General features: G+C 47.6%; 1 protein-coding gene across 4 annotated transcripts in view; it reads right to left on the bottom strand.

Moving 5' to 3' along the window:
• Positions 1–6,851: 6,851 nt before the first annotated feature.
• The window catches only part of EIF4G2 (eukaryotic translation initiation factor 4 gamma 2), a 169,074-nt gene continuing 162,967 nt past the window's right edge, over positions 6,852–12,958 (bottom strand). For all 4 annotated transcript variants that reach the window (XM_085648182.1, XM_085648183.1, XM_085648184.1 and 1 more), the window contains one exon: positions 6,852–7,666. In XM_085648182.1, coding sequence (XP_085504308.1) covers positions 7,601–7,666 — 66 coding nt within the window. In that variant the 3' untranslated portion in view covers positions 6,852–7,600. The remainder of the gene's footprint in view (positions 7,667–12,958) is intronic.

The following is a 12,958-nucleotide window of genomic DNA, read 5'->3' on the forward strand; positions in this document are numbered from 1 at the left end:
CAGCTGCACGGCAGGTCTTCTTTGCTTGTTCGGAATCTGAAGACGGAAGGTTTAGGGTGCCTCTAAATACTAGATTTAGGTGCGTTACAGGTAGGCAAAGGGCAGGGACCAATGGGTCCCTGCCCTGGGATGGGTACACCCCCTATCCTGCCACTCTCCTGTGGCAGGGGGGCAGTGGCCTACTCCTGATTGGGCAGGGCCTCGCATCTTCAAGATGGCGAGCGCCCGGAGACTTGCTTCACCTCACCTGCCCCACCTGAGGGGGTGGGGTTGGCAGGCTGGCACATCCCCCGTCCTTATTTGGGGTTTCCGGCCAGTCTTCCCCGCCAGAATGGGGGTCAGTTTGCTGGGTACAGCAAGTGGCCTGGAGAGATGGCATGCCTTTGAAGCTTCCCCCGCTGCCCATCCTGGGGAAGGAGACCTAGCACCTCGCCTAGGATGTGCATTGTTGCAGGCCCAGGAGAGCAGGAGCTCTCCACCCAGCAACATGTCTGGGTAGCAGACCAGACGGTTTCAGGGGCATCTCTAAAATGCCACACTGGCATCAGTGTGGGTTTAATGTGCTGAGAAGTTTGTTACCAAACTTCAGTCTTTCAGTGTTGCCATTATGACGCTATGGAGTTTGTGTTTGACGGGCTCTCCGCACCATATACTCTTAAATGGCAGCACTGCACTTAGTGCCCAGGAATGGACCTGGGTACTGTAGGGGCACAGGGCTCATGCTCCTGTGCCAACACCATTGGCATAGGGCACCCAGCTAGAGGGGTGGCGGATGTATGCCAGGGCAGTGTAGGTTGTGGGCATGCACACAGGGATGTGTGCCATGTCTACTTTATTTTGCCTTGTACCAAGACACTCAGCCTGCGAGGGCAGTGTGGTTGCGTTAGGGTACAGGGCCTCCAAGGGTGGCACAGTAAGTGCTGCAGCCCTTAGAGGCCTTCCCTGGTCACAAGACCCTGGGTACCATTTACCAGGGGCTGACATGTGGCCAGGGTTTACCAATTTGGGAGTTTAGGCTTATAGGGAAGGAACATAGGCCCAGGCACCTGACTGGCAGGAGTCCAGGGCACACTCATTCAAAGTACATTCAGCAAAAAGTGGGGGCATACCATGCAAGAAAGATGGACCTTTCTCACTCTGCCAAACCTCTGGGACTGCAGACTGCACACAGTACCTATTTGGGAACAGTATATTTAGAGCCACTTTCTTACACTAAGTAGGAGTTGCCCTGTTTTAGTTTCTCTGAAGTATTTTTGGGTAGGATCTGGTCGAAAAAGTTCCTCAGGCATGTGTTCTTTCGGCGCCAACTTTTTGGGTGCCGGTTGTGTACTTGGAGGCTTTTTGTATTCTTTAGGCTTGGAATCTGGGATTTTATTCGATCTAGATAGTGGTTTCGGTACCGACCGTTCGGTTCCGGCAGTGTTTTCGGATCCGTAGGCCTGTGCTCCGAAGGCCGAGAGCTTGAGGTTTTTGGAGCCGGGTGTTTGCTCGGTTCTAAAGGTTTTTTCAGAGCCGGGGCATCTGTGCCAGTGGGTTTCGGCATCGAGGCGGGGGTAGGTTTCAGCACGGACGAAGGAATCTGTTTCTTTTTCATGCCGGGGATGGAGTTTCAGCACTGACGGCAGGCTGGCTCGATCCAGAGTGGCCTGAAGGCTTTTGTACTGGCTTCTGTGCTGAACCCGAAGGTGGGGCATGAGAGGTCTTGTCCTGGTGTACACCTAGGCCAAAGGGCGAAGGTGTGACCGAAGTCTTTTTGGGAAGGGGTGTGGGGACGTCAGTACTTACGACCCACTGCTCCGGGGTGATGTAGATGTCAGTCAGCTTCAGAGGAGCTGACTACACTGTTGGATCTGCTCCTGCTCATTAGTTCCTTCCTGAAAGATGTTGTTGGGGATGGATGTCGATCGAGCCATTGTTCTTCAAGCTCGAAGGTCCCAGATAGTCTTCTTGGAACGGAAGGAGGCACAAGCTGGACAATCTTTGGCCTCGTGCTCGGGTGAAAGGCAGAGGTTACACACCTCATGAAGATATGCGTGTGGAAACTTGGATCCACATTTAGGACACTTTTTAAAGGGAGTCCTTTCCATGAGCCGAAGACCAAATGGCGCAGGTAGGCCCGAAGACCTGCGAAGACGGCCGGAATCGAAGATTTCAAGGTCTGGTAGAGATGCGCGTCGAACGGGAATGCGATTGAAACAATACCGAAGTATGGGTGAGGATTTTACGTCAAAAAGATGATCGGTAACGACAGCGAACTGGAGCACGATTAACACATCCGCACCCGATGGTTGGAGAAAAAAAAAAAAAAGAATTTTTTTTTTTTTTTTTTAAATCGGACGATGGAGTATTGTCCAAAGGAGGAGCCCCTATCCCGTGACTTCCAAAGACTTTCCAGGACAACAACAAAGTGCAAACATCCGGGCCCAACACCAGATGGTGATCTATGCATAAGTGTGTGATCTACAGCTCATGCCTCGAACTAACCTTTTCTGAGACACCAAAAAGGTTAACCCCTCACTCTAATGTCAAAAGACGTCAAGTGACGTAGAAAAAACCCACAAAATAGTACACTCGACAGAAAAGTCAAAAAAGGAAGAGCTGTGAATCCAGGGTCCTGACTGAAGGAACCAGAAAGAACTGACCGGTCACCCCAGAGGTATGATGGGAAGCTGAGGGTAATGGCTGCCTTAAAGGCACGGTGCCAGTTTGTGAGCAAATGCTTTCATTTTCTATGCTATTGGTTTACCATTCATCCTGTAGGCTGACAGTGTGTGCTCTTTTGAACTCTTTAATGAGTAAAACTCATGAAAAACTGCAAGTAGTACTTGCCCTCCAGTGGTTTATACATGCATTACGTTTGCAAAAGCAGTTCTTTATAATTGCATTGTTTAGCCTCCTAGATGGGGGCTGCATTAGTATGAGAAATACACATTTTTCATATATATTAATTATTTCCGGGATCCCCACACATGGGCAGAATATTCAGTACTCATGACTGATGAGGATCCCCTGGAAGAGAACCTGGCCCCAGCCCACTGCGCACAGGAATTGCCACAGTGGTGCCGGACGTAGGAGGGACTCCCAGAGTAGGTGTTCTGACACCACCACGCGTTAAGAACCACACATCCATCCACACACCCATCCAACATATCCATGCCAGCTACCCTACACAATTAACAGTGATCCGTGTCCACAATGGCACAGCACAACTCACGAACTCCTTCACGATGGCGCCCACATTTTATCTTTCTTCTTTTATGCTGTTCTACATAGTGCAAACCGGACCCAAAAGGCACTGGAGCACCCGCCACATATACACCCCATTCCCGAGGCACAAGGCGACCAATTTACATGCCCTGAAACACAAGACCAGAACTCGGGTGCCCAGCTCCCAAGTAGGAGCTCTGGCCGTTGCCCCACACCACTTCGTTCCGTATTGTGAACAACCTCAAAGCTGACCAGTGGCGCTAATCACGAAACCCTCCAGTCTCAGCAAGGAAGCCTTTGAACCAGCAACCAAGAAAGCCCTACTCAACGCTGCAAGTGGCTTTCATGGTAAATATGGAAAGAGCGCAGCAGCACACAGTCTGTCCTTCCCACCCAGAGGCCTCTTACGCCCACGTGCCAGCTGCAAGCAGGCAAACTCAGAGCCCTTCCACACCAGACACCAAAGCACTCCAAGAAGGGCTGCAGTGCCTACCAGATCCGCATCCCGCTGCAATCTCCTGAAGCCAGCCTTCAAACCAACACGGCTGTCTTTACTCGAGGCGAGAAGTCAAAAGCCCAGTCAGCGTGGGAGTGTGCACACCCCGGGGCATCCCATAAACTGCTGCCCCAACTACAGCTTACTGGACCAGAGCAGTAAGCACTCCCTGCCGGTTGTACACAGATATACGGCCCCTCCCTAATCACTCAAACTGAGGTCTCAAGATCTGCAACTGCCCCACAGCAGCAGAGGAGCGGAGGCAGCAAGCACACAGATAAGGTCGACAGCCTAAGCAGAACCACATGGCACTCTTGCATGCAGGATCAAACAAGCATTTCACAAGCTGGGGACACGGGGACATGCTCACCGAACCAAGACCCCCCCCTGCTGCAGACTCAAACTCCCCCCTTGCTGGGATGAGCTGGGATGACCTATGCACAGCTGAGGGCGCTGGCAGACACCGTGACCACCATGAAACGGTTGCTGGCGGGCACTGGCCCAGTCAGGACACGGGCTAGCCCAGGCCGTGGACGTGCCGTGCCTTGCTCTTATGCACCCCCACCCCACAAAGTTCAAAACAGTGCCGTAACCCTAGCCGCTAGAGTCTTGGCCCTTCTCAAACACGTCTGAGGGGCTGTGTGTCTGGACACACCGAAACAGCCCAGAATTAGACTGGAGCATGACAATCCTACTGTGCACATCCAAAAGTGTGCCCTGGGCCAAGCGATGAAACCTTGCCCTCCACCGAAGTCCCACTGTTCTACCCGGATGCCATGGATTGCCTTTGAACTGCGCAGTATGTCATTAAGCTTCAGCCTGAAATGCTTTAAGTGGGTGGGGGAGTCGCTGCCCACATGCCACTCAATTGCACGTCCGGGGGGGGGGGGGGGGGGGGGGACATCTGCACTAACCCTCCCGACCAAGGTACTACAGGTCAAACCTCGACCGGCCGTCCCTGCTTCCCTTACTGCACCCCTTATGAGGTAGGTGGGCCCATGTGGTCAGGGATCAAACAGACATATCAGGCCCAATCAGGTTGCGGGCCTTAAGCCCATGTTGTTCTTTTGTACACTCCCCCACCCCCACCAGCCCGCAACCTGAAAAGCAGCTACCGGCTCGGCCCCAGCTTGATGGGATGACCGGCCAGAACTGGGTAACTGCCGCTTACACACCCCATTCACACCACCAGTCGGGACCAGGGACAGCAGAGTACCCGGGATCGGGTCACAACCAGGAGGGGCTGATAATGGCCCAACAGTCACTGCACCATAAAGGCGCATGCGGTAGCCACCGACCAAGGGGCACGACATGCCTGACAGCGTATCCAGCGGGGAACAAAGAAAAAGTATCCTGGATTGAACAGGATATTTAAAATCATCTTTGAATACTTTTAGCATTGATCCTATCATAGGCTGGTATGGTCTTGTCCGTTTTGATTTGGAAAGTGTTTCCACTAAGAAATCTGTCGTCTCCTCTGTGGTGTGCATTGTAAGCCTATGGTATCCAGCTGCTCTTTGTAGAACACTGGGGTAGGAGGTCATAGGGTGGGGGTGAAGCCTTAGTTGGCATAGGTGGCTCAACGTCAGTGTCTGGGAGGACCACATCTTAGTCATCCAACAGGTCTGGGCTGCTTTGCGCGTCTGATTTGTAATCTACATTTTCATACTGAGGGTTATCGCCACTTCCCTCAATCCCAGGTTGGTGAGGGTGATCTTGCATGAAGCAAGAGGCTGACTGAATGGCATGGGGCTTGTGGCCTTATGCTCAGTTGCCACCTGTGTGGGTAGTGGCTGGGGCCCATCCTACTCTATTGGATGTTTGTTTCTTTTGCATGACTTTGTGTAGACTCAAACACATTGACCTCTTCCTTTTGTTGAAGGTGTTTGTGTTGTCTTTGCCTGCTTTTCTGGCACATTTGTTGATGTTGCAGAGGAAGGAGCCCGTTTAAAGTGTACGTGGCGGTAAGGTTCTCTTTGGCCAAGAGTAACAGCGATCCTTTATTTGAGAGTGTGTTTAGTGTTCGAATGGGTCAACAGTTTCATCAGTTCCCATTCTTTGCCCAGTGCTGAAGCCACTTGCATGTGTTTTGTCACCATGTGTGTCCAAGTCGATTGATATTTTGGCACCGCTGCTGGCCTGGAGTCAGCACCAGCCCTCTCTGCAGGCCTTGTTGCCCGATTGGTATAGAGAATTTGCTGGTCCCTTCTTGGCTGAAGGTCGCTCTGTCAGAGCCAGAGGGCTTTGGCACAACGTGGTGTAGGCCAATGCAAAATCCGTATCTGGAACAAGTTAATCATACTCCAGGCCCTTAGAGTGGTCTTTATTCTGGCTCACCCTGGTAAGAGTCTACAGTGCATAGTCTCTTAACTGCACATATCACTGCTCCAAAACTGGGTTCATCTGAGGTGACCTAATGGGGGCGGGCAATGTCATACACCCTTCCAACTGGTATCTCAGCATCTCACCCTTGCTGTGGGACTGGCCATGGAAGTCCACCTATGCTGCCAACTTTGTATTATGACCCAGGCGTCCATCTAGTCTGCTCCTTGTGCTCTGGCTACATGCACAGGTTAGACTTGGTGAGGGGCCAAATATGCCTATTTAGACACCCACAGAGGGCACCTCCTAAATAAACTTTTGCCTCCATTGCCAAGAGATGAACATACGATGGGTGTGGATATGCCAATGTGGAAGTCGGGCGCTTTCACTTGATTAGTAGTTTCTTCTTTGCTGGAGCAGCGAGTATCGATCCGCTGATCCTTTAATCACCCGTAGGCCGCAGTTGCGTAGAAACTACTGAGTTCAGAAGCAGACTGAGCCAGATGGAGAGAAAAAACGAATCTAGCAAAGGAGAAGTCGAACGTCGGCCATGAAAGAAGTCTGAACAACGCAGTGTCTGGCCCGAACACTAGATGGTAGGTGTGTGCATAGCATGTGTATCTGAAGCCAACACTTGCAACGAATATCATCTTTACAAGCCAAATTATTAATTTTAAGTGAAGTGCTACGATGAAAAACTGTAAAGCATAGAGGCAACATATAAAGAACTTTGTGCCTAGTGAAGGTCTGAAAAACCCTACCAAGATCATGGCATTTAAGATAGTTTAAAAACGCTGTTCATAATGGAGATTAAATATCTGACAAGTCAAGTATCAATGTTTATTGATAGATACAAGTATATAAAATCAGGGCATGAACAGGACTTGATAAATTATACTTAATTTCAATACTATAATAGAGGGTCCAATTAAGCTTCTCACCATTTTGTTTCACACCCACAAAAACCACTTTCAAGGGCATTTATCCATCTCAAAACTGATTTTTTTTGTGCAAGTAAACCATAGTTTTTGAAGATTTGTGCACTTGCCCAGGCTCATGGATATTAAAATCTAGCACATAAAGCCCATTACTAGAGGTAGAAATACAGGCAATATACTATTACAGCAACAACCATCAATTACAGTTAAGGAGTTTCTGTAACAACCAAATGGATAATCAAATATTGCAACAACTCAAGTATTACGCTGAGCAAAGTGCATTTCTACAGTATTCAGTGTTGCTATTTAGTTTTCAACTTAAAACAGCCTATGCTAACTGGCAGGAAAGAATGTCCTTGCAATAGACTGCCTCAGTTTGAGAACTTTGATGTAATTATTGCATGCTGCTAATACACCGTTACCTAAACATTAAAGATACTCTAAAATATTTGATGGTAGACTATGATTAAGACATTACACTAAAAAAACCATATGCAGAAGAAAATCCTACTGACATGCTTCTGCTTTAAATATTGCGAAAACTTTCCAGCGGAATGAATTTTCGCAGTGGTTAGGTCAAATGCAGTTACATCATAGCAACAGTATGTTTGCACAATTTAAGGCTTTGGCTGGTTCTTTAGTCAGCTTCTTCCTCAGATTCTTCTTCTTCAGCAGTTTCCAGCCAGGTTAGCCATTGGTTGACCTGCAAGTAAACAAAAGTACAGTTACCACAGATAAAAACAAAGCCGATAATACACTTTTTAAAATTTCAAAGCAACCCACGAATGGCCTCAGAAACAGTTACAGTAGCAGGTGCATTCTGGAGTCAGTTCCATGCACTTTTATCCTTTGCAGGACTTTCCTACGGAAGTGGTCCTGATGCAAGGTATTCAGAAGAAAGCAAGGAGGATTCTTTGCTTTAAAAATAAAATGTTCAAACACAAATCCCACTAGGAAAAAACGATTATACTAAACTGAAAAAATGTTAAGTACCATTTCTTTGCAGCATCATTTATCAAATGTGTTGATGCATGTTATTCCATAAAAATATTCCGAATGAAAAAAGTGTAACCAGTTCCAACAAGAGTATGGGAAACAAATAAACTAGCATTAGCAAAGTCAGTAGGTCTGAAATTGGTGATCGACCTTTTGGTTTTGTGAATGTTTCTTGTTTTTGGTATGGTTTTTGAAAAACCTTATTGAAGTTGGAACTGCCAGGCCTCACCATAATAATAAGCATTGGCAAAAAGCAAACAATTTTAGTCTTAAAAACCACACTTTACCACATTAGTTCCTGGCACTGAACAAAACTAGGGTGCCAATATGCTCCTTGTGAAAGGGCATAATCCAGTCACTCATAATGAAGGCAGGCGATAGGCAGAGACACAGAATTTCAATAAACAAAAGGACTTTTAGCGCCTGACCTACTTAGGGTCTCAAAGAAATCTCAAAAGTGCACCCATGGTATATGTCAGTGCATTAGTGCAGATTTAGGACTTATGAATCCACAAGAATTTATAGAAGTAGGCCAAGAAATCGTAAACCTAGAAAGTATTTGTGAACTATATTTTAGCACGAGCAATCATGCATGTGTAGATTTGCTCATGCGAAAATCTGGTAAGCGTTTGCAAATTCCATTTCCCTCCAACCACTTTCCTCCAACCACTTTTCCGCCAAGCCTGGAAGAAGTTTTACAACCGCCATTGTCAGCAGTAAATTTCCATCCTCAGTATGGGAAAATATTAGAGAAGAGCTGGTGAACACCAATAAAACATGTAAGTTAGTAGGTTTGCATAGACTCAAAAGGGCATTGCAGTTCTGGAACTATTGCTTACCACTACCTGCAGCCCCAGTGTGGATATTTTCGGAAGGGTGTCAAAATAAGGGAATTGCTAGTATTCAAACCCTGCCCGGCCATAATCGGAAAGGCTATATCAGAGATCTTGTATAATTAGATTGCTGCCATAACTTGTCACTACACTATATGGAACAAAAGGAACAAGTGAATTTTGTTGTAAGGCAAGGAGATTTGAAGCATCCTGCCCCATGGACAAGTAAATATTTTATTAAATTCCACACCCCTGCTTGTAGTAGGCCTTCTGGCCTCTTAATATTCAAACAGTCTGGTGGAAGGTTGAGACAGCCAAACTATGGTGATTTCAGGTGCCAGATGGCAAGGTTGAGTTCTTTGGGATCTGGATGGTGTCTCTCCGTGGCTCTGCGTGTGGAGGCAGGGTGCGAGATGTAGTTTTTGATGAGGAACTACTGTGCTCCAGCAAGGTAGTAAACCAAGGTTGGTGGGCCAATGTGGGAGCTACTAGGATCAGTGTGAGGGATGTTTTTCTGAGCTGCCAAACCATTAGTGGAATGAGTGGGAGAGGCGGAAAAGCGTAGGCAAATATCCCTAACCAGTTCATCCATAGTGCATTGCCTTTGGACAATGGGTGTGGATACCTGGAGGCGAAATTGTCATTTTGCGTTTGTGTGTTGCGAACTGATCTGTGGGAATCATCACATTTGAAAGAATGGGAGGAGCTTGAGGGTTAAGTCCCCCACTCGTGAATCCGTGGTCTCTACCTGCTGAGAAGATCTGCAATCTGATGGTTTACTCCAGGGAGGTGTTCTGCCAGGAGATAGATTTTGTGATGTATGGCCCACCTTCAGATGGCTTGGGCAAGTGCTGACAGCGAGAGTGCCCCCTGTTTCTTTATGTAATACATCACCGCCACGTCTGTACGCATCAGGTCAGTTTTGCCTATTAGGAGAGTCTGGAAAGCTTGGAGCGCTAGAAAAACTGCTAGCAGCTCTAGAATTATGTGAAGTTGCTTTTGCTTTAGACTCCACAAACCTTGAATTGTGCGATTTAGGAGAGGAGCTCCCCCACAAGAGCGATGCGTGTGCTGTTAGTACGGTCTGTGGAGCTGGGTTGATGAAGGGCCGCCTTTTGGATAGGTTTTGTGGATTCCACCACTGCAGAGAGCAATGGGTGCGGCCGGCTACTAACACTAGATCTAACAATTGACGGATTCCACTGATGTGCTAAATATTCCTGAAGGGGATGCATTTGAAGTCTCGCATGGGGGACTATCATGATGCAAGACGCCATCATTCCCAGTAGTTGCATGAACACCTGAGCTGGTAATGAGAGATTGTTTCAGCCCAAACTAGAGCCTGAATATTGTGGATCCTAGCTGTATTGGGACAGGCTAGAGCTTTTAGAGTATGGAGTGGCTCCCAAGTAGGTTTGCGTGCTGGAGGGCCGGAAATGTGACTTCAACATGCTTATCGTGAACCCCAGATCGTGCAGTATTCTGTTATTTGTGTGTGCTGGAGACACTTTGGGTGAGAACTGGCTTTGGACGAGCCATTCGTTTAAGTATGGGAATACATGAATAGGTTGTCTTCGTAGGTGAGCAGCGACTGCCAGGCATTTGGTGAAAACTCTGGAAGCAGTGGTGACTCCGAAAGGCAGCTATTTGATCTGGTAATGTTGTCCCGCTACCACAAACCAGATATTTGCGCGATTAGCGGGATGCACCGTAATATGAAAGTATGCGTTCTTTAAGTCTAGAGTAGACAAAGTTCCCTTGCTGTAGGAGTGGAAGCACCTGTTGAAGTGTCACCATGTGAAAGTGATCAGAATGAATATATGGATTTAGCTCTAGGAGATCCAGGATGGGCCCGAGAAAGAAGTCCTTTTTGGGTATGAGATAGGATAGGAGTACATGCCGGACCCTTGATATTGTAAGGGTACAGGCTCTATAGCTCCTTTTTGAAGAAGAGTGAACCTACTGTCTGAGGAGGTGTAGATGCTCTGGTGACTGAATACGGAGGAAAGTTTGGGGGATTGTTGGTAAGCCCCAAGCAATTATCAGATTAGCTAATTCTCAGGACCCATCTTTCTGGAGTTATTGTATGCCAGGCAGAGAGGAATTGAGAGAGACGTTCAACAGGTGAGGGGGGTGGTATGGGGCAGAAGAAGCAGCAAGTCACTGCTGCGGGGAAGTGCACGATTTTGCTCCTCTACCATTATTGCCTCAAAACCTACCTCAAAAGTAACGATGAGGGTGACGGACTTACCACTGTATTATGTGGAGGTGTTGTCTGGATGTGTTTTTGGAGCAACCCCTTGTAGAAGGAGCGACAAAAGCCCTGATTGGATGGGGACTGCAGCGCTCCCATGGGTTTAGCGACATCTGTGTCCTCCCATCTTCTCTAAGGAAGTGTCTACCACAGGACCAAATAGATGCTCTTTGTTAAAGGGTAGATTTAAAATATAAGCCTGGACGGGGGGTTTAAACCCTGAAATGAGCCAGGTGTGTCTCCTTAGCAAGACACTGGTGTAACTGTGCAAGCAGCTGTGTCATCTGCGTTTAAAGCGCATCTAATGGAGGTGTTCGAAATTAGTTTCCCTTCCGGAACTAGATAATGTGCCTTGGCCTTATGTTAGTCTGGTAAAAATTGGAGCAATTGCTCCAATGCGCTCCATCATATCTGGCTTAAAGAGCCTGCGTATTGGCAGTACGCCAGTGATCAATTTAGATACATTGTCTGGTGGAAGGGCATCTCCTGAAGTCTGAGTTTGCCCGTTTAAGGGCGTTCGAAACTACTAGGGAGTCTAGTGATAATTGACCCTTGAAGTAAACTGGATCTGTAGGTGCCAGTTTGTCTACCCTTGGTGTAAGGATTCTTGCACACAGATCTTTAAAAATGAAGTCTACATGTTTAGGCATACCCTGAAGCAAGGGTCATGTATGAGGGGGGGATCTTTGTGACCAGCTTAAAGTTTCAAAAGAAAATCTTCAAGAGACTTTGTGAAGAACTCCATGATATTCAGCAGTTCTATTTAATAATTCTATATACCCTACAGAATCATCTGGCGGAGAAGGTTTGAAGGATAGGTCTGGGTCCTTGTCGTTTGGATCCGTATTGTAATCATTCCAAGGATCAGGACTATTGTCATCTGCTCCATTCCCATCGAACTGGTTATCAAGCGATTGTGGTGAATTTGTGGGTGTTATAAGCAAATTGGGTTTGGTGGAGAGGAAGGTGATGGAGGAGAAGGGTTAGTAACATTTTCTTTCAAGAGGAAAGTAAGTGTCCTCGGGCTCCGGCTTGCGTTTAACTGCCAATTTTGCATAAATAGGTCTGGTTTTAGGATTAATGACCAATTGTTTTTGTTTCGGATCCGGGTTGGAAGGTAGGACCTATAAACAATGCTCCATTGATGGAGTGGGAGCAGTTTGTTCTTTTGGTGTTAAACCTGTTTTCGGTGCTGAAGCCTTCGGATCCTAAGAGGGTTTTCGGTTTCGGCATAAAAGGGACTGTCACAAGAACGTGTTTTGGTGCGGAATGTTTCGGCTCTGTGCTCAAATGGGTCAGACTAGACCCAGAGCTGGAAGGCTTTGGTATTTATTTTGGTGCAGAGCCCGAATGCGGGGCAATGGAAACCTGTTCTCGGTGCCAAACTTGGCCCGAAGGCAGACGAGGGACTGGAGCCTTTTTCTTGGGCAGGGGAGCATCAGTACTCTCGGTATGTTGACCCTGCGGAATGTCTTCTTCCATTGACAGAGTCAGCTTCTGACAGGGAAAGTATTCTTCAGCTCCTTGCGGGTCAAAGACATTGTGGTCTGAATCTTATCCGAAGAGATCCGAGCGGAGCCGCTAGGTTGATACATTTTGTGACGTCTAGCCCAGTGGTAACAGAACGTTTTCTTCGATCAAAAGGATCAGGATGTGTTGGTCTTGTTCATTGTGTTCCAGAGACAGACAAGTTGCTGACTTCATGGTAGTCTGTGTGCAGGTACTTGGCTCGGCACTTGGGATAGAATTTAAATGGAGTCCGTTCCATTGACAGCAAGCTGACCAGATGCGGCTCGGCCCAACGGCCCTCCACCAAGTTCCCGAATGAAAGTTGAGTCGATAAGATGCGTAGAATGGGAAACCCGATCGAATAAAATACTGTCAAGGTTAAGTGGAATGCACACCGAGGTGA

Source organism: Triturus cristatus, chromosome 3_2 (assembly GCF_964204655.1).
Source record: "Triturus cristatus chromosome 3_2, aTriCri1.1, whole genome shotgun sequence".
Lineage (NCBI taxonomy): Eukaryota > Metazoa > Chordata > Amphibia > Caudata > Salamandridae > Triturus > Triturus cristatus.